We start from the raw sequence: 21,912 nt of genomic DNA on the forward strand, positions 1-21,912 counted from the left end.
AGGAGCTTAAGGCACCATTGCCTGGTTGGCTCTCCCAATCCCAAGCTGAGCTGGTGTCTTCACTCTTGGATACAGCCCTTCCCCTTTCTCTGCATTGACAGCTACACACACATAACTAACAATTCATATAACTTTGTAATTTATTACATTAATTATAACAATTCATTATAATACAACAATTCATTACACTAACAATTTATTTACAATAATTAACTATCCTTAATCCTTCCTACTAAAACAAATTCATTTATAACAACAGGGGGACTAAAATACTACGGGGTAAGAATCTTATGCCTAAAATACTAGAATACTACGGGGTAATAATCTTATGCCTAAAATACTTGAACACTACGGGGTAATTAACTTATGCCTAAACTACTTGAACTTTTAGAAGGGGAATACTAAAGGAAATGTCATTTTCTTTTAGGAGAGGTGTCGGGAAACGCGGGACTGAGGCTGGGGTGTCTCCAGCTCTGGAGATGGGGATGCCGCTGGTCACACAGGCCCCGGAGCTCCGCGCCGCGGTGGAACTCGGCGCTGAGTGGGACCGGACTCTCCTCTCTCCGACGGCCCCGGCGCTTCTCCCTCGGCCCGGGGCCCTGCGGGGCGGGTGGTTCAGGCACAGCTGCAGCAGGGCGCGGTTCTGCCTCAGCAGCTGCATCAGCCTCGTGGGGCAGCCGCGGCCCCGGCAGCAGCGGCAGCGGGCTCCGGCACGGCCCGAATGGTCCCGGCACTGCTCCTGCGGGGCAAAGAGCAGAGAGGGATCCCATGGGAGCGGCGGAGTGGGGCCGAGGCCGCTGCGAGGGAGGCTCGGCCTGCCAGGGCTGCCCGGCAGAGGCCGCAGCGAGCGGAGCTCCGGCCCCGCTGCGGCTGCTGGCCCGGCCCGGCCCGGCCCGATGCCCGCCCGGAGGCTCCGCTCCCCTCTGCCCCGGGGCTCGGCCAAGGGGTGCCCTGGAGCCCCGGCAGCCTCGGCTCTGCCCGTCCTGCCTGCCCGAGCCCTCCCTCACCTCTCTGCGGTGTCTCCAGAGCCTCCTGCCTGCCCGAGCCCTCCCTCACCTTTCTGCGGCGTCTCAAGATCCTTCTGCCGAGCCAGCAGCCCAGGACGACGCCCGCGACCAGCACGTCTCCGAGGAAGCAGGTCCAGAACAGCAGCGCCAGGTCCCCCCACGGGCCGGCCTCATTGTCCGTGTCCTGCAGCTCCAGCTCCTCGGGAAGCAGGCCCGAGGTGCCCCGCTCAGGACGGCTGGAGGGGTCGAGGGGATGGACCAGGAGCGCCAGCAGGTACACCTGCAGCATCCAGGAGCCGCCCTGGCCAGCCATGGTGGTGCGCCGGAGGAGCTGCCACCAGCACACAGGCTCTGGACGTCTCTGCACGCCGAGGTCTGCAGGGGCTCCGGGCACGGAACGGCTGGGGGCACTTGCCAGCCACCCTGCTGTCCCCAGAGGCTGTGATGTCACAAATCACAGAATGCACGGGCTCCGAAGGGCCCTGCAAGTTCCACTCCAACCTGTGCCCCGTGGCCACCATGGCGAGCAGGCCGGAGCCGGAGTGCCATGGCCGGGCTTCCCTTGGGCACCTCCCACAGTGCTGATCCATGAGAGCTGAGGGCTCACTGTGCAAGGCTGAAAGTAAATGAGATGCTCTGAAGAGATTTTGGTCTTGGTGACTTATTGAAGGTGGATAGGACATAATTCCTTCGTTCATTGGGAATGCACAGTTTTGTTTTATCTGCTGTGTTTCTAAGCAGTGCTAAAGAAATGTTATTTCCCTCGGTTTTGATGGCAGCAGAGGCTCAGCTGATTGATATGGATCTAAGTAAGGTCTCTAAGATGAAATAAAGTCTGAAAAGCTGCTAGACTAAAGGCACCCTGGACCTTTGGTCCCACAGGGAGTCTCTGAGGGAGCGGTCGAAGGGGCCTCGGGCAGCGAAATCTGATCTTCCACCCTGGAGACCAGAGGACACTTGGGCTGCTGGAGTTCCTTGAGTTTATTGCAAGGTGAAGTAGGAAGATGACAGGGAAACAACTGCACGGGAGGGAAACAGACTCCGAGAGCCCCTTCAGGGGAGGGGTCAGGACATACAACAGGGGAAGGGTAGGAGGGGTCAGGGCACATGGGGATCAATGGGAAGAAGACTCAGGGGAGGAGCAGGGATGGGGTGACATAACGAGAACCAATGGGTGAACAGAGAACTTTCCAGAACTGAGGGATGGAGCAAACAGTGAGTGACATTTACTGGCAGGGTCCAACATTTGATAGACATGGGGAAGGCGGGGATCTCATACATCAGTGGTTTCACAGGGCAAGCCTGGATAGCTTTCCCTGGGACTGCCTCCCACACCAGGCAACCCCTATAGTCAATCTGAACAGAAAAGGAAAAAGCTGAACTTCCATCTTAATTTCAGAGATGATTCCTCTGTCCTGCCTGCTTTTCCTACACTGGGTATGTGACCACCACCGTTCATTTTGATCCTTAGCCCTGCCTGCACCACCTCACCTGCCTTCTGCTGCTCACCTTTGCTTTCCTGTCAGATGGAATCACTGAAATAAAAAAGATTCTTCATTAAAATGTCTTGGCAATTTTTAAATTTTAAAACTTTGCCCTTTTGTCTTTGCTGACTACTGGTGCTGGCTCATACCCAAGGTAGCAAATGTAGAGGGAAGTGCTGTACTGAACATACCATAATTATGTTTAGGAGGAACAGGTATTGCTGCATTGCTAGGAAAAAGTCTAAATTGAGCCTGTGGGACAATATGCCAGATTATACTAATTGGTACCTGTGCTTGTAATGCTTAATTACTTTTTTCCTCACAACTGTGGAAGAACACTCGGCCATCTGATGTGGCCAAGCAGTTACTGCAGCTTCCTGGTGCCCTGCTGGGGCGTGCAGGAATGGCCCGTTCAGCACTGAACTCCCCATTTATGCACGTGGCTCTTACAGCCCCTTGTTGTGGTGGTGTCAGTTTGGGATGAGAGCACATCCATCCCAGAAAAGTCATTAGCAGGGTTGTGAAGGTTTGCACAACACTTGCTTTTCCTGGGTGCTTTCATCAAATCTGGTGATGAGCTCCCTTTTCTGGGAGAGAATTCAGTTCCTTACACTGAGGAGGGAAATGTTTGGTGTCTCTCACACCCAAGGACATGGGCTTTGGCACAGTTTGATGATACCTGAATGAATCCTTTAACACAGCAGCATTCTTTCAGATCAGTTCATTGTTTCTCTTTTCCTCAGGTAGATTACTAACCCTAACCAATTACTGGTGGTTTTTGATTTTTCTGCAGCCAGCAGCACAGCTGACCCCCCTCAAAGAGGTTCCAAAAGGACAGAAGCACAGCTCATTCTTTTCACCCCAACTCATGGACAGGAAAACCTTTCACAGCTCTCATCCCAATTTCTTATGTGGACCAAAACAGCCTTGTCTCATCCAGCAGATGTTCTCTTCATCAAAGTCCCATGGACAACTGGACAAAGCCTCTTCTTTCCGTGCTGGGTAAGCACCAAGGTCAGCATCTGCTTTTCACCACTGCTGTACCATGACATTGCCTCTGACTATGGGGTAGCTAAATCTTGCTCCAGCTGCAGTTTATCTGTCTCACTTGCTCCTCCAAAATTGATTTATTCATGAAAATTAACAGAGTCCATTCCTGCAACTGGTGCCTAGCTTTTGCAACAGATAGAGAGCTCTATTTTAAGATGTGTATCCACTGAGTATGATTAATTATTATACTACTAAGAAAGTTTTCATTGTGTTCATTTTGTCTTTTTTATCTCTGATTCAGCCTCCAATTAGCCAAAATTACTAGAAATCCCTACCAAATCACTATGTCAGTTATTTATATGATTCAATATTGAACCAACTGGCTATCAAAATTGCTTTGCCTTGGTCCTCCACTCCTTGGTGTGAGTCTTGAATTTCTCCAATTAACTTTTCCCAGGCAAACAGAGCCAGCTTACTGGGACTGGCACCTTCTGTCCCTTGACATTTGTTACCTTTTGAGGTAAGGCAAAGAGGCCCTGTGGGCAGCCCAGTCTGCTTCAGGCCTCTCTTAATTGATTTTCTGTGAATTTTAATGATAAAGCTTCTCAGGGTGCTAGGCTGAGTTCTGAAGGGAACTGGGATGATCTGCTTCAATGAATGCAGCATCCTCAATTTCCCATTAGTTGCTGACAGCTTCATGAGGAAAAGTCCTCTTCATTTGGGACCAGGGCTATCAGACACAAAGCAAAAAACATCATTCTCATTCCTAACTCCAGGAAAAGGACACTTGGCATGGAGGGAAAGAGAGCTTGTCTTAGGAGTGAGCCAGAGAAGTAAAAATCTAGTGAGGCCACTTATTAATCTTCTCCCCGTGGTCCTTATGCCTTAGCAGGCTGAAAAACTTCACTTTTTCCTACCTGACTTTGAAAACAATTTCCCAGCTGGTGGCCTGTAAAGTTCCTGTCATCCTGGGCATCTGGCTTTGGATGTATTTCTGTGTAGATGCTCTGATTCATGGGGAGGCATTCCAACTACATTCCAGCTAGAACGTGGCTGGAAAGCAAGGCCAGAAGAATTGGTAACTCGTGTGCAGCAGGATGCCAGCTTTATTTCTAAGCATGGTTTTCTTTTTTTTTTTCCCACTGCATGTCAAAGTATCCATTAGAATATGTTACCTTTTAAAAACAAACACTCCTCTCTCAAAAGAGCCATGGAAAGAAAGAAACAAAGCCCAAAACCCAAAGCAAGATATTCTGAGAATGTGTTGTATTTGTTTCCTTGTTGTAATGTTACCTTTCCACTTAAAATGGAAGGAAATAATATGAACACTTCTCAAAACCAGGGAGCCTACAAACTTCACTGTATCTTCAACTAGAAAGAAATAGAGAGGGTAAGTGGATGAAGGAAGGATGTTCAGAAAAGTTAAATGAAGTTCAAAGGAAGCAGGCAGAAAGATCTGGATTACTGTAGTGATGTTACTAAAATGTTTACTGTGTCATTAACAATAATTAATCTCTCTAAGACTTAATTCCTTAGATAAAACTTGATATTTAACTGCTTTTTCATCATAAATCATTGCTAAAGGATGGCATAAAGGATGGGAAGCTGGATATATGAAGATACACACATTCTGTAAGGCTTGTAATGCATTTACAGGGCCATTGCACGTGCCTTAAGTTATGACTTCAGCAGAGAAGCAAGAAAGAAAAGCTTTTGGAGATGTCATTGTGGTATTTCAGGCTGGTTAACTGCAGCAAACCTGGATCTTCACTTCCCAGACTTGCCTCTGAGCAGTGGAGTTTTGAAGGCTCCCATCAAGCACTTGCAGTGTATGTATTCACTTCCCTGTTTTCTAAGGGCATCCGTTCACCTGAGTGTTCCTCAGCCCTTTCTCTCCCCACCAGACACTGCTGAAACCTTCTGGGTGTTTCAAACAGTTTGAGGTTTTTTTTGCCACTGATAGTGGTTTTCTTTCTGGTTGGTTGAAATACTTTTAAGCAGCCTATGGTGGTTTTTTTGCAGAAGAGAAATTAAATTGATGGAGAATTGCATTATTTGGTAGTGTTTTCAGGGTGTGGCTATAGCAGTGTGCAATATTTGGGTCAGATGTTTTTTAGCAGTTAATTGTCTGCCCAACTGAATGCTCAAGCATAATCAGGCTGATTATGTTTAAGCAGTTGAAAGTTCAATGTACAGTGAGAAATAGGATAGCAATTATCTTCTAAATTCCTTTACATGAGCTACAGGAGGTACTTTTGCTCAGGACTGGAATCCTGGATAATCTGTATCATCAGCACAGTTCTGGATTTAGCTCCTAACATGTTTTTAAGAAAAAAATCAGCATGCAAATGATTGAAGTCAATTTCTGTGTTAATCCTCAGGCAGCTATGAGTGGGGACACCTGTGATTTCAGACTAAAAACCAAGAAAAGTTCAGTAGTTAAAATTCTGAGCCCTGAAAGTAGAAGACAACTGCTTATTCCAGGTGTTCATTAAAACCACATTCCAGCACAGCCCAAAGAAGGTGCCTGTGCATTAGAAGTATGGGATGACATTAGACTCTTTAAACACTGTTTTATTTGCCTCTGAATATAGGTGATATTTCATTATCTAACATATGTATCATTGAAAGCTCTGGTCTTTTATACTTTTTAAATGCTGATTTGATGTTAAGAGTCACTCTCTTGGTTTTCTAGAAGTGGTGTGCAGGCAGGTAAGTTAGGAAGTTTTTCTATAAAGTGCTCCAGTCTGAAGGCAAATGTTTCTTCCTCTGGGTTTTGGGCAAAGGTGTCTTACTGAACACCTGGGGCTGTTGTGTTTGACCATTCTGGCCGGATGTCACACGGATTCTCTGAGCACAGCTGACAGTAACAGAAGGACAGTAGAGAATTTTTATGATCTTGAGACCATATCTGAAATACAGAATCAACTTCTGCTTAATCAGCTTCATGATGAGTGAGAATATATTCAAATAGCAAATATGTGTATACATTATTTTTCTTAATCAGTTCCTTTTTTCCCCAGCAGATCTATACCTGTTGATTTAATCTAGTTGAAATATAATTTTTTCCAATCAGAACTTTAAAAAGCTATCATTTTTCCAGTTTCCTTGTAAAGCAATACTCTCTTCAAAAATATCACACAAATGCTCAGAAGCTCTGAGGTCCCTGTATATTTGAATTAATCCAGTGGTATTCTCCTTGTGGGGCTGGGTTAAATCATAGCCACGTGTTAATTTTTTTTTTTGTTTGAACCACTTTGACCTTGTTCACTTGGAGCCTGATAGAACTCAGTTTTGACACAAAGCTCAGGTAAATTTAAAAGAAAAAGGAAACTAACTCTGCTTTTTATCAATGCATCTTTATGATCTATGCCCCACAAGAGGCTCATGCTTCTCTGATAATGTGGGATTACAGATAATGGGGGAATTGTTCTGCTGCTGAGCTGATCATAAAAACAGGAAGACATTAATGAAGTCATCAAACAGATTTAAAACAGCAGCTTTTATTTCATAGCACCTTTAAGACTGTGTTCAGAACAACTCTGAGATCTTATTCCAAAGCCTCATGATGCTGAAAAAGTGAGTTGCTTGAGAGGTTTGAACCCAGCACTCATTCAGTGTTTTTTGGACTGTTCTTCACGTGTTTTCTGAATTCTTGATGGCAAGTGGCTTGGTAACAGTAGGTGATGGCTGGTTGTATGGAGTTTTTCCCTGGAACATGTAATTTAAACATTATCTGTGATAGACACAGACTCTTGCTGGTATATATTAGTTCAAGGCAGGGATCATATCCATCCTCAACAGCAAGTTTACTTGTTTTAATGGAGCATTCCTCTGCAATTTCACATTATCTTAAGTTGTCCTTTGTCACCGACTTGTATTTCAGATGGGTCATCTTTCCTCCTAAAAATTAATTTCCCAGAGTTCTCCTATTATTTCTCCAACTTGGGGATCTCCTAAGCATAAATGACTACTCTGACATGGGTGTTCCCACCTGTTCCAAAGCTGCTTTGGTTCAATGCAGGATTTACTCAGTGAGGACAAAATCCCTTCTGAGAATCATTCAGGGGCTACCCCAGCAGCTCCACCAAGAGCTCTCCCCTTCTGAACTGGAGGATCTCCCTGCCTTCCAAGGAAGCTCCATCTGAGATGGTTTCCCCACACAGAACTTGCCCGTGCGTTCTCCATCTCGCTGGACAGGTTCCAGTGCCCGCCGTGGGTACCACGATGTGCTGAGCGTGCCAAGTGCCCCTGTTCTCAGTCACAAAGCTCTGCCAAAGGCTACATGGCCAAAAGGAAATTTGTTAAAACACGTTGAGAAGTAAAATAGCAACAGTCACGACGGCCAGATGGTGCTCACAGAAAGCTGGAAAGAATTAATCACTGTGTTCTGTAGGCTGGTAGCTAAAATATGTTTGCTGTATTTAAAGGAAGATATTTTCCTCAAGAGTTTCAGAGTGATTAAAATTTTCTTAAAACTCTCTGTCAAAATGACATTGGAAGAACTGTGGGCCAAATGATTCAGACCCAAATAACTTGGTTCAAGCATTAGGTGCTTAGTCCAAACATTCTTCCCTTCTTTGTCTTTCTTGTTGAACATTTTAGCCCTTGTGGCTTCATCTAAGTGAAGTATTTGATAGAATATTATAATTCAGGTATCCAAGAAAAGAATAAAGCCACACTGTGCAGTAAGCTGCAGGCTGATGCATTTTAGTATTTTATAAATTGCTGCTCTGAACCCTGATCTCAGTGACATCCCCAATGGTTTCAGCTGAGCCAGGATTCTTAGCTTTGGAATCCTCTCTATTCACTGTTGCTTTCACTACCAGATTACAGTTTAAGTGGCTGTGAAAAACTTCTTCCTGCTTGAAGACAGCTTTCTGTTTTTTCACCTTTAAAATATATTTGAAGACTCATTAAACAAGTCTCTAAGAGTTCTGCTACAATAATTTGGCTGCTTTTGGTGCCTTTTTTACTCCTGCCACATTTCCTTCTTTTTATACATTTTTTTTGTCATTATTCCATTGTCACATTTTCCACTGAAATCAGTGAACTCTGCAATGAACTCTACATTTCTCGCAATTAAAACAAAAACCTAAACCAAAACCATAGCCAACCACCAGCAGCCAACTCCAACCACGCTACATCTTCCTTTCCATAAATGATTTACTCTTGAATAATTTAGTCTTGAACAACTTGCAGGGGGAAAGAACTAAAAGAAAAAAAAGGCAATGGCTGATCTTTTTTCCTTTTTCCTTTTCCTCAAAGGAGAGGACAACAGGATTTCTGATAGATTTTCCCTTGGAAGACAAATGAGAACATTCCAAGCTTTGTGGATTGGAAATCAATGTGCATAAAGCAAGAAAAATGGGCAATGTTATCAAGCCCAGAGTTTGCACAGCCAGTGAACTCCAGAAAAAATGGGCCATTTTCCCATCTGTGTCTAAGCTCCAACCAAACTGGCTCCATCTGTGATTCCCCTTCCTGCCCCAGCACAGGGTGTTTGTGCTGCCTGGGACTGACCCACCTGGCTCCTGAGAAAGTCCAGTGCATTTTCTGGTGTTATCCAGTGGTGTTTTGGGGTTTTTAAAGTGTGGTCATCAATAATATTTTTCTTCTGTGTATGAAATGGTTGCCCACTTGGTTATATTTTAAATTCTTTCTTTTTTTAGAACTTACCCATAAATTCCCTCTCTTTGCTACAGTGAAGTTCCATAATGGCAGCATTATTAGGGAAAATATTTGTAGCTAAGAGAATCCACCTGAATCCAATTGACTTCTGTGGTGATGAATAGGTCCCACAAGTGATTTTAGGACAGAGCATTAATTGTTGTTTTCCATCAGGGATGTGACATCATCAAGGTTTTGTACCAATCCCTTGTGCTTTTTAAGTATGAACGTAGCTCTTGTAATTCTTAACCATTCTGTCCTGGCATATTCCATGTGTGGAATGCAATCAGGTTTATTTGGAGGACTCTACAGAATGTCTGTGAAGGGAAAGTGTGTGGGTGGAATCTTGGCCCTGTTGAAGGAGATGAGAAGTTTCCACTGCCTGGAATGAAGTTCCAGGTTTTAGCTGGGGTTTTGTACACATGAGATAAGCAGCAGGCAAAGCTCCTTGGCTGTGGATATTTCTTATCTCAGAGGGAAGTTGTCATAAGAAACAAAGCATTTAGAATCTTCTGACATGTACATTATTGTCAATTCTCAGAGTGGCAAAAGAGCCACCACTTGAGTCAGTGAAAAATCTGGATAGTTGTAGCAAGAACCAAGGGTACATCTTTAGGAAATATTCCTTATAATCAACCTGAGCGAGATTTCTTGGCACTGAGGCTCTAATTCTGTATTGGAAAATGTTTTTCTTCATCTACATGAGATAAAAATTAAATGAAAATCTCTTTCCCTGCAGAAGAAATTCTTTCATTTGTGCAGAAGTAACTGTAGGTTAATTTTAAGGGTTTTTGCAGTCAAATCATTTTAATCTGCCAGATAATTTACCTGAGTATATGTGAAGACATTACCTATTCACATTCATTTGAATAACAGAAAGTCACACTATTTTCTTACTTAACCTATGAAGCAATATTCAGTCTAAATCCCCAAAATTGTACTGCTGCCTTAAAATTTAACACTATACAGGAAATCAGAGCTGGAGAAAGTTCTGGACTCTTCTCCATGGAAACAGCATTGGTCATTGTCCCTGGGATAGTGACGATTTTAAAGCTAAACCAAAGAAGCTCTGCCCTCTTTCAGTATCCCAACTGGGCTGGAAAATGTATGGGATAATATACAGATAATCAGTCAATGTTATTTCTTTGCTTGTAAATAATGCTACAATCAACTCCACAAGTTGACTTCTATTCTCAGCCTCTCTTCTGTTGTCAAAAGAATTTAAAATCTGCCAAACTGAAAACAAGCAAGTAAAGCACCCTTGGCTTCTTTTGCCTTGAGTATAGAACAGCTTTGCTCAGTCTGCTGGCTGTGCCACTCTGAAATAAATGACACTTGTTTTTGCAATGTAGGAGAGTATCTTTTGATAATAGACCATCTTGTCATCTATGGCAAAAACATTTGTGGCTGCTGATAGCTCTGGAGTCTTGAATTTTCATTAAGGAATTCAATTTTGAAATGACTGCTTCCCACTTCTCTTAAATGTTCCATTACAAAAGCCTTCAATGCAATTTGATTTTTGTTTCCTTTGATCACCTTCATCGATTAAAGGTAAAAATGCAAATCAATCACTAAAGGTCATTTGGAAAGGAGCAGAGATTATGAAAATCCATGTCCACATCTAGAATCACGTGTGCAGTTCCAGTTTCTTTATCTCAAGAAGTGCATCAGAAGTAGGGAAGAGTTTCTCCTTTTTATGTAGGACATGGATATGTGTCTATGTGAAGAGACTTTTACTGACATTGAGGGGAAAGGGAGATGGGAAATGAGTAAAGAACAGAACTGGAGTCAGACTGGAGTGCAGAGCGGGGCTGGTGATGTGTCAGGTCCTGAAATTGGGAGGTTGTGGTGTTAAATCAAGTTATATCTCTCCCAAAGGACAGTGAAAACAGAAGAGACCAAAGTTTTGTAGCTTTCTCTGAGTCAAAGAAAACACATTTCCACCAAATCACGCCTGTTCTTTCCTGAGGTTCTAGCATCAGTCTCATTCCTGTTTGCTGCTTTGGTCAGTTTTGTGTCTTTTGTTGCATATTTTGCTACAATAATCTCAAGATGGACATGGCAGAGATGGATACTGCAAAGATGATCATCACAGCAGGCAGCTGGTAAGAGACAGCACACAGGAATGAATAAGGAGCTGAGTAATGATGAGGAGGGAAATAAAAAGTACCAAAGAAAAATACCAGCACACACAGTTCAAACCATGGGGGCATCAAGGAGGAAAGCAAATCCATGGATATTTTCTAGCTGCTGCTGTTCTAATTTAATTTATTTCTCCTCACCCAGTGTGTGTATGAAAATAGATATCTAGCACTGGCAGAAATTTCCTTTGCTTGTGTTAAACATTTGTGTAAAAAAATTAGTCAGTATTTTATCTGGACTGTCTTGTACCATTTTTAAAAGAATATATTTGTTTTCTTTAAAGGGAAAAAGTTCAGTTTTACTGAGTAATCAGACCAGACTCTATTATCAACATTGGTAAGAAGGGAATGAGTCTAAGCTGAATTTAGTGGTAAAGGAACCTAACAGTGTTGTTTCTCTGGTAACAGAAAAATTGTGCAAAGAGATCAATGTGTTCACAGGCAAGGCCATTAAAATTCTCATATTGCAGTATAATTTTGCTTTGTTGCTGATATCTTTTCCTCTGCTCCTCTCACTGGCTTTCTAAATTCTACAGAAAAATAATCTTTTTTCTTTCACAGATAAAACCATTTTTCAGCTGTAAATGAAACCAGGATTTTTTTCTGGATGAAATAGCCTGAAGTTTGTTGGTTTATTTGTAAATGCCACTTTGAGCTGTGACTTTGGCCTGATCAATGCATTGCTGAGCCTCCAGCTCTGTGCCCTGCATGGCCCCAGGTCCCTGTTTGTGAGACTGATGGCAGCTTTGGGAACCGCCCTGGCCTTGCAGGGGCTGAGGGGTGCCCTGCTGGGAGAGAAAGGCTGGAAATGGGAAAAGCTGCTACTGATTTTTGTGCTTGTTTATGGCAATGGGAAATGAAATATTCCTGGATGGCAGAAAGAGCAACGTGGAGCCAGAATAACCTGTTAATGGTGAGAAGGGTACTTGGATAAACAGTCCCAGCAGGGTCACAGGAAAAAGAGGCTGCTTTTTAATTCAGGGAGCAAAATGGAAGCACTTGGTAAATTGATGAAAACTATTTATTTATACTACTGCAAAAAGCAATGCGGTGGAATAACATCCACAACACATCTTGAAGGTTTTGCATGGTACAGGGAAGGAAAATGGCAGTCAGAAAAGTCTGTAGAATGCAGATGAAATATGAGTTGGTTCATGTAAGTGAGAGCTGTAGGCAAGAACAGATCTGTGACTGAAGTTTCACTTTTAAGAGGACGTATTTTGGTTCACAGGAGCTCTTGGTGTGAAGTCAGTTGCATGGGTATAAACGGGGAAAGACTTTTAGTTAAAAGAGGAAAATCTTTTACAAATGCATATAAGAAGTGTGGGAACAGGGAGGCAAAGTGTATAAAGAACTCTAATAAAATCATGAGAAGATTATTTCTAGAAAAGTGTAGGATTGAATAACCCCCAAAGACTAGAATGAATGGATTGGTGAAGAAAACAGCCATGTTCTGGAGATCAAGAAACACAGGGCTAAAACCCGATTAGACAAAAGTAAAGCCAGGTCGGGTTTTACACAGATGACTGAATCGAGTTTTCAGGCTGTGTTGGAGTGCCTCTGCTGACAGCTCCGACCCTCGCTGCCCGCCCGCAGCGGAGGCTGATCAGGGCCCGGCCGTGTGCGAGAGGCCGGCCCGGGGCCCTTTGGGCTCTCGGCGGAGCTTTGGAAGCCTCGGGCCCGGCGGCACCGCTCGGTTCGGTCTGGCTCGGTTCGGTCTGGCTCGGTTCGGTTTGGCTCGGCCCGCTCGGTTCTCCTGAGCCGAGCACAAAGCTCTGCCCTGCCCTGGCTCGGAGGAGCGGCAGCAGCGATCCTGCACGGCTCCGGGGAGCTGCGGCCGGAGCCGGCACCGGCGGGAGCGCAGCCCGGGCCGGCCCCGAGCCTCGGGAGGCCGAGCCGGGCAGGGAAAGGAGAGTGAGAGAGAAAGAGAGAGAGACAGACAGACAGACAGACAGACAGAGAGGCAGGGAGAGACAGAGAGACACAGACAAACAGATACAGGGAGAGGCTCCTGCCCCACTGCGGGGAGCCCCGGCAGGGGCTGGCCGCGGGCTGGAGCTCCGCCGGGAGTGCCGCTTCCCTCAGAGGGAAAAGGGAAACTCTGGAGCAGCTCCATTTCCCTCAGAGTGAAAAGGGACGCTCCATTTCCCTAGGAGAGAAAAGGGAAGCTCCTTGGCAGCTCCATGTCCCTCAGGGTGACACAGGAGGCTCCATGGAAGCTCCATTTCCCTCAGAGTGACATGGGAAGCTCCATGGACGCTCCATTTCCCTCAGGGTGACACGGGAAGCTCCATGGACGCTCCATTTCCCTCAGGGTGACACGGGAAGCTCCATGGACGCTCCATTTCCCTCAGGGTGACGAGGGAAGCTCCATGGATGCTCCATTTCCCTCAGGGTGACAAGGGAAGCTCCATGGACGCTCCATTTCCCTCAGGGTGATGAGGGAAGCTCCATGGGAGCTCCATTTCCCTCAGGGTGACACGGGAAGCTCCTTGGCAGCTCCATTTCCCTCAGGGTGACAAGGGAAGCTCCATGGACGCTCCATTTCCCTCAGGGTGACAAGGGAAGCTCCATTTCCCTCAGGGTGACAAGGGAAGCTCCATGGAAGCTCCATTTCCCTCAGGGTGACACGGGAAGCTCCATGGATGCTCCATTTCCCTCAGGGTGACAAGGGAAGCTCCATGGACTCTCCATTTCCTTCAGGGTGACACGGGAAGCTCCATGGAGGCTCCATTTCCCTCAGGGTGACACGGGAAGCTCCTTGGCAGCTCCATTTCCCTCAGGGTGACAAGGGAAGCTCCATGGACGCTCCATTTCCCTCAGGGTGACAAGGGAAGCTCCATTTCCCTCAGGGTGACAAGGGCAGCTCCTTGGCAGCTCCATTTCCCTCAGGGTGACGAGGGAAGCTCCATGGACGCTCCATTTCCCTCAGGGTGACATGGGAAGCTCCATGGACGCTCCATTTCCCTCAGGGTGACACGGGAAGCTCCATGGGAGCTCCATTTCCCTCAGGGTGACGAGGGAACCTCCATGGACACTCCATTTCCCTCAGGGTGACAAGGGAAGCTCCATGGACGCTCCATTTCCCTCAGGGTGACGAGGGAAGCTCCATGGACGCTCCATTTCCCTCAGGGTGACACGGGAAGCTCCATGGACGCTCCATTTCCCTCAGGGTGACAAGGGAAGCTCCATGGACGCTCCATTTCCCTCAGGGTGACACGGGAAGATCCATGGACGCTCCATTTCCCTCAGGGTGACAAGGGAAGCTCCATTTCCCTCAGGGTGACACGGGAAGCTCCATGGACGCTCCATTTCCCTCAGGGTGATGAGGGAAGCTCCATGGACGCTCCATTTCCCTCAGGGTGATGAGGGAAGCTCCATGGACGCTCCATTTCCCTCAGGGTGATGAGGGAAGCTCCATGGACGCTCCATTTCCCTCAGGGTGACACGGGAAGCTCCATGGATGCTCCATTTCCCTCAGTGGAAGCCGGCGCACCAGGAGTCAGGAAGGGAGATCGCTTCAGCACCTGCCGTGTTCTCCGGCATTTTTGGGTCTTTGTCCTTCTGTGGGCAGGGGCTGAGTTCTGGGGATTTGCTGTTCAGCACTTGTTTGCTTTTCTTCCTTGCCTTGTGGGCATTCTGTTGTTAATAAACTGTTGCTTTTGGTTTTGGGGCTTTTCCCCCCCACTATTAGCATTAGTCTTCTGTAGGTGGATGGGAATTGTTGAATCTCTTCAGAGAAGAGTGCTCATTGCAGAGTGTCCTCTTCTACATTTGCCTCAAAACTGAGACACAAGTATGTTTTAATCTAGATGAAACAAAAAGATAATAAAATCTGGGATAAAATAAATTATCATATAGAAAATTAGCAAATAATTCAGAGAGAACTTGAACTATCTTTGAAACTAAAGTACTGGGATTTATAAAGACAATATTTTCTTGATGACAGGTAAGAAGAATCTACATCAGGAACTGAAGACACAATCTGGAGGAAATGATAGAGATGGAGAAGGACCAGCTATAAATACCAGAAGGTTCACACCAGAACAGTGAGGAAAAGGCAGATGTGGTTGTAGAGCATGTCCAGCAAGGTAATTCCAACAGAAAAATATTGATACTATTGGAAAAGAATGGTGGGATCTCACTTGGGAAGCCGTGTCCAGTCTGAGTCCCCCACACGGGAGGGATGGGGCTGGAGAGATGCAGAGGGCCTGGGAGGGAATGGAAAATGAGGAGCAGAACAGTGTTTGATGGGCTGGACACAGGGGAGACAGACAGACAATATTATATACACATTCTAAAACTGCATCAGAAGTGTGAGTACTAGAGGCAGAAGAACAAACACCTAGTTCTTCAACAACTAGAACAAACAACTGTTTTTTAACTAATTATGTGTAAATCAACTCTGAAAATTAGTAGTGAGTTTCCAGTCATTAAATGTGGCAGAGTTTGCAGCAGTCCTCAAAGAAGAGCAGTGAAATAATTGCAGAAATTGTCCAAGTCTGAAGTTGGCAGCAACTGAAAGGTTTTATATTTTGCTAAGTAATTGTTAATTTCTTGGTTTAGCTTCTCTCACTACCCATATTTAACCTTTTATGAGTAATGACTCAAAAATTAAGCTTTTCATCTTGTGAGACTCGTTTTCAGGCCCTGCAGTCAGACATTTATTCATTAAACTCTGATGTATCAGAGCTCCTTGTCTGCTCTTGGATAGGGTGAATACAAACATTGTCCATCGGGCTGTTCACAGTGTCAGCCCTGAGTAAACATGCAGGAATTACCATGTGGTTACAGTGTTTGGCTATGACAGATCTATGGCCTGGTGTTTATTGTCTGTTTGTTTTAAGGCACCTAATTTCGTGCTGGGGATCAGACCCCTCTGAAGCAGTAAACATCTGCTGCTGCTGTTGCTCTGAGCACTTGCAGCCCATAATGCTCCTGTCCCCTCTGGCAGCCCAGGGAAATCAGGGAACATCACTCAAGTGTCAGTGTGGAGGGACCCGGTGAGGAGGGGGAAAACGTGTGACCACAGAATTAGGTCTGAATTCTCTTCCTGAAAGCATCTTTTCTGTGGGAGTTCACATATAAATAATATGAAAGTTGGAGTTTAAACAACAGTCTAATATTAAAAAAAATATTTTGAAATGCATATATTAGTTTTGCGTAATTATATTTCTAAAAAAACCCCAAGCAACCCTCCCAATAAACCAGGAGTGAATATTGCTGCCTTGGGTCAATGCTTCCTAAACTGCAGTCAGATTCCCACTCCGTTCGGGCTGTTTCCTTGCAGCCTTTGGGTTTGAAAAGACTGTGAGGGGTTGTATATTTACATGAGGTAATTGGCATTCCATAGGTAGGGAGGGTGGGCTTGTTACTGCTCCTTATTGTCACCATCCCCATCCCATTTTACTGGAAGACTTTATTTTCAGGTACGTTTGTAGGTTCAACTGCATGTGACCTGCCCTCTTTCCCCTGCCACTGTCTCCTTTCAGATAACTTCTTCCTGCTATTGCAGCTAAAATAGCTTTTTCTGAAACTGAACTGAGGAAAAAATCCTACTAGCCATGCCAATAAAACCACATGAACATTTACTCCAAAGGATCTCATATCCTCTGCGTGGTGGAGCAGAGACTTGAGATCAGAGGAACAATCTTTTGCTGGGATGAGTTCTTTCCATCTCTGTGAAATTTGCCTATCAAGTCACCAGTCTCTGAAAAATCCCATTTTACAGACATTTACTAGAAACACGTGGATTTTGGTGGCTGCAGTCTCTGAAAATGCCCTGGGCACTAAACCTTCTCCAGAAATGCAGCTTGAGTGAGCTGCTGCTGTTGTCCCTCCTCCCCAGTGCAGCTTTTTCCTGCAGGGATTTGGGCCATAGGGACCATGACCAACCCTGGCTGTTCTGCTGCCACCAGCTCTTGACTACAGGATGAAACATTCAGGGTCTGGTTTGGGTAGGGTTGGATGCCTTTCTTTTTTTTCTTTTTCTTCTGCAAAACGTTTCTAGGGAAAGGAAGGACGAGAACAAAAGTCTATTCTGGCTCTATTATTTTTTGTTTGTTTTTTAAGGGAATTTATTTTCTCTACCATTTTAATCATAGTGTTGAATATTACAGAAGAACTTGGAATGGCTAGGAAAGAAATGGTGCCCTTTCAGGAAATACAAGGCCTTTTGTTCAGCCCTGTGTTTGGCCACAGGGTGAGGACAGGTAATTAAATAGTGAGTAAGTGCTCACTGAGCACCACAGGACATAGACATGAAAATACTCCTGCAGTCAGAGCACCTTCAGTATGCACCTCTTCACACTGCACAGCTATGACACCTTTATATGATGTTGTGCCATAGCAAATGGGAAAATAACCTCACTTTTCTGCCTGTTCATTTTTCCTGTCTTCACCCAAATTATTAAACAGAAGGTGATAAACACAGCAATTTCAGCATTCAGGGAAACTGCCATTTTTTCTTACTCCATCTTTCTCTGAGGGGTATTTATCAAGTCCCAGTTTCTTTGTACGTGTGGAAAGAATGCAAAGCATAAACCCTTCTGAATGATGTTTTCTAAGCCATTTTGTCATCTCTGTTGTTCTCATCTGCTTGGATTTCAATTTGTCTTTTTGAAATGTCATGTCCCAAACTGAATCCCATCAGTGCTGCTGCTGAAGCCTGAGCATTGCTGAGCAGAGCAGAAGGATTATTGTGCTGGTTTGAGACAAACTGTTATTGTTAATGTAATCATGTGTAGCATTTGTCCTTTTCTGTGTAAGCATCTTAGATGTGAATTGCAAGCAGTTCATGATTTAACTTCTAATAACTGTGCCTTGGTAGGAGTGTTCCTTGGCCCACATTTCTCATAAATATTGGCTTTGGGTTCAGTAGTCACTGGCATTGCTGCAATCGTCTGGACTGTAAAAAAATTATCTATTTTAAAGAGTACATATAGAATGCTTTAGGCAGTGGAAGACAGACAAAATGGCTCTCTGTGGCAGGGAATATCACAGGGAATATCACAGAATCACAGGGCTTTTTGTGGCAGCCCAGCAATCCAAAGGTATTTTTTCATGGTTGTTTAATGGATCTGAAGTAACTGGACTGTCATGGGGAATGGAGCCAGCCCTGAGTGCTGCACTTTAATCCCCCTGACAGACTGCACAGGGCTCAGGGCCTTTGCTGGCAGTTCAGGGCAGAGGAGCACAGTGATGCTGACATTTGGAACAGGAGGGACAGTGGGTGCTTTATGGCAGAGAACAGAAATGTCTACCAAGATGTCACAGCTCCAGATAGCACCTCCTGAGTGTTGAAATGAATGTGGAGATCAGTAGCTGAAATAAATTGAAACTGCCACTCTAGGTCACTTTACTTTCTCACTGCCAAATGTTCTGCCTTTTTAATATTTAAGTTCTACAGGTGCCATAGTCCAACTCCTGTTTTCTCTCCTGTGACCACACTGACCACATCTTCTCAGAGGGGAAAAAAATACTCGAGCTCTTCAAGTCCCTGGCACCTCTCAGAGCAGATTATATACAATTTTAGCAGTTTCTCCACAGATCAGAGAAAAAAAAAAAATCAATCTTTTCTGAAACTCTCAGAGTTCAAAGTGGTAGATCAAGAGTTTGTGCTTGGCAGGGGAAGGTAATAAGACAGTCAGTGCTCAGATGTTAAAAATATTAGACCAGAAATATGAGTGTTATGGTTTTGAACCTCACTGTACTGAAACCACTACAATGAGGTAACCACTCATTGACTGCTACTAAGGGGAAAAGCCTATTATTTACTTGGAGATTAATCATGTAAAGGAAACAGGTTATCTAGAATAAAATGTAATTAGTGCATGGGTCCAGCTGTAAGATATGTCGAGCAGCCCCAGTTCCCATTGTGTGGCAATTCTGCAGTAGCTCCACAGTGGGCACAGTAATTTCCACACCAGGAATATTTTTGTGTGGTCTAAATGTGGCCACACATGGGGGCAGTGGAGAACAACCACTGGACTTGCAATTCCCTCCCTGATTTATCCCACCGTGGCTTCCATCTGCAGACAGTCTGGTGTCCTTCCTCATGGCTCATGTGTGCAAACTCCTGCAAGGGAAGTCAGGAGGAGAATGAGAGCAGGTGAAAATCTCAGAATGTGGGTGATTTCTCTGGGAGTTGGGGGCACTTAGCACTGCAGGATTGAGCCTCAAGGCACTTATTTTTCCTTCACATTCAGACAAATCTTCAGTTCTTGAAAAATGGATGCTCAGGGTTCCTGTTGCTGTAATTCTGTTAGGGAAAATGTCTGGCAAGTGAGGGAAGCCAGATGTTAGATGAACATATTCATCAGTCCCAGCAGTACCCAGCTTCCCTTGCTTTTCCCTGCAGAAGGGCTGAAGTCAGCTTTGCATGGCACTTTTCTGCATTGTGGGAATCAGTTCTCCACGGGACCATTTTTTCTGGGTGAAATTCAGGATAATGATTTGGGCAGAGGAAGAGAATCCTTGAGAGCAAAAGCTCTTCCTAGCAGTGTGCTCAGCTTGGTTCCAGTGGGGAGGAAAGTCCATGGGAGACTTGAGAGCTGGTGTTGGTTCTGTTGTACTCACCCCTGCAGCATGGTGGGGTTTTGACCTCTGCAACCACCAGAGAAGCCTGGAGAAGTCATGGAAAGTCAGATGGACTATTCTGAGATATATACAGAAAAATTCTAATTATTTATTGCAATTACACATGCCAGAGCCTGTGGTCAGTGATGAGAGGGTAAACACTGCTGTGGGAGGAGGGCTGATACATTTCCATCTGAACTGATTGCAGAGTTACTGTACACAAAAGCCCAAATTTAGGTTTTATAATTTTAGGTGTGGTGTGCCCAGTCAAAATTCTGCCACGTGATTACAGTGACAAGTAAAATTTTATGATAAAGAGAAAAAAAGAGTGGAATCTTTGTAAACTGATTTATTTTGATAAGAATGTGAATATCCTGATTTGGGTTGTTAACCATTTAAACCTCCCGTTTTTGATGGAAATCCATGTAAAGTCAATACCCACCCCCGGCACTTAGGAGGCTCTGAGCCTGGACATGTTTTCAAATGCAGGTATCATGGAATAGACTAGAATACAAATACTTTTTCTGTCACTATAATTGAAGTTGCACATGGTGACAGTTTGAGTTACAAATGATGAGTTGATTTTTGTTCTTTTTTTTAGATTGTGATTTAAATAAATCTTTCACCATTACATTCTGTGTACTTTGAGGAGGGATTATAAAGACATAGGAGAAGGTTATAAAATAGAAATTGATAAAAGGCTTATTTGGTGTTTGGGAGTCCTGAGCAAGCAGCTGAAAAAGCCTTTGGAACAGAACCAATCTCTGTGGAAGCTTTATTGATTACACAGAGAAAAGTCCATTTTAAACACTTTCATAGCCCTGTGTTGCCTGAGGAAGCAAAATCTATTACACTTAGATTATGAACTTTTTGTTTATGAGCTCAGCTGTCTTAGTGGACAGCTGGAAGAAAGCAGCATTATTATTTTTCTGTCTGTAAAGCAGAGTTACCAAAAGCCCACATTTCCCCATGTGTCTGGCCTGCTGTTTTCAGGCCACCACAGTGTGAGGTGCTTTGCCCCAGGCTGCAGCTGGAGATGGAGCGGCTCCTGGAATGGCTCTGCAGGGCAGGAGCTCCTCAGCCCCACACTGCAGTGGCAGGATCCGGGCTGTGCTCCCTGGGCGGTGTTTGTGTCATTGCCCTGGCTGCTCCAGGCTTTTGTCAGGCTGGAGCTGTTGTGTTGTGTTAGGGAATGACTCAGATCTCTCCGTGGTTAAACCAGCTGTGAAATGAGCTGCCCGAACCACTCTCACTCATCGGGGTGATAACGCTGCTCTACACCAGGATTTCCACCTCTCTTTGATCCAAGCAAAGGTCCAAGCCAGAAGGATGGGAGAGGAAAAGTGATTCCTTTGCTTTGCCTTTCCTTACCAGGGGTGAATGTCGGGCTGCAGTGGGGACAGTCTGGGTTTGGAAGGTGCAGCAATCTCCAGCTCCCGGGGAAATGCCAGAAGCCGCCGGAGGGCTGGGAAGAGAGGAGAGAAGGGCGGGGGGCTCCCAGGGCAGCGGGGTCTCAGCTGGGACCAGCGGTGGCTCCGGAGCTCGGGGCTGTGCGGGGCGGCTCTGCCTGGGGTGTCTGAGACTGCAGCCAGAGGCCGAACTGGCTCCTGGAGAGCAGCAAAGGGCGATTTTGTGTGTGCTCTGTGTGATTTCGTGTGTGCTCTGTGCGATTTTGTGTGTGCTCTGTGGGCACACACTTCTCGGCCTCCAGCGGTGGGGCTGGCATTTGGCATCTCACTGAGGGTGAAGTGATGGGACCTGCTTGTTCCGGCACCGGGTCTTTTATCAGTGTGGGCTCCTACCATCAATCCAGCTGAAATTGGTACCTGTGATTGCTTTGAGTCTCAGGAACTGTGAAGTTGATTAAATTGACTCTGAACCAGCATCTTCAAACACTTCATCCTGTCCCCTCTGTTCCTCCAAAGCTCAAAGCAGGCAGAGAAAAGGGTAAGCATGATAAAATGCCTGACTTAGTTCCATCTAGATCTTTCCTTGGAGCTTACAGTTCTTTTCCCTCCAGCTGACCCTCATTTCTGACTGTGA

General features: G+C 45.1%; 1 protein-coding gene across 1 annotated transcript in view; it reads left to right on the plus strand.

Annotated features, from left to right (window-relative positions):
- The window catches only part of LOC115495084 (uncharacterized), a 161,297-nt gene that overhangs the window by 103,962 nt on the left and 35,423 nt on the right, over window positions 1-21,912 (plus strand). Inside the window, exons 7-8 of the mRNA XM_072928814.1 lie at window positions 3,285-3,505; window positions 15,242-15,383. Coding sequence (XP_072784915.1) covers window positions 3,285-3,300 — 16 coding nt within the window. The 3' untranslated portion in view covers window positions 3,301-3,505; window positions 15,242-15,383. The remainder of the gene's footprint in view (window positions 1-3,284; window positions 3,506-15,241; window positions 15,384-21,912) is intronic.

The sequence above is a fragment of the Taeniopygia guttata genome, chromosome 4, assembly GCF_048771995.1.
Source record: "Taeniopygia guttata chromosome 4, bTaeGut7.mat, whole genome shotgun sequence".
Classification (NCBI taxonomy): domain Eukaryota; kingdom Metazoa; phylum Chordata; class Aves; order Passeriformes; family Estrildidae; genus Taeniopygia; species Taeniopygia guttata.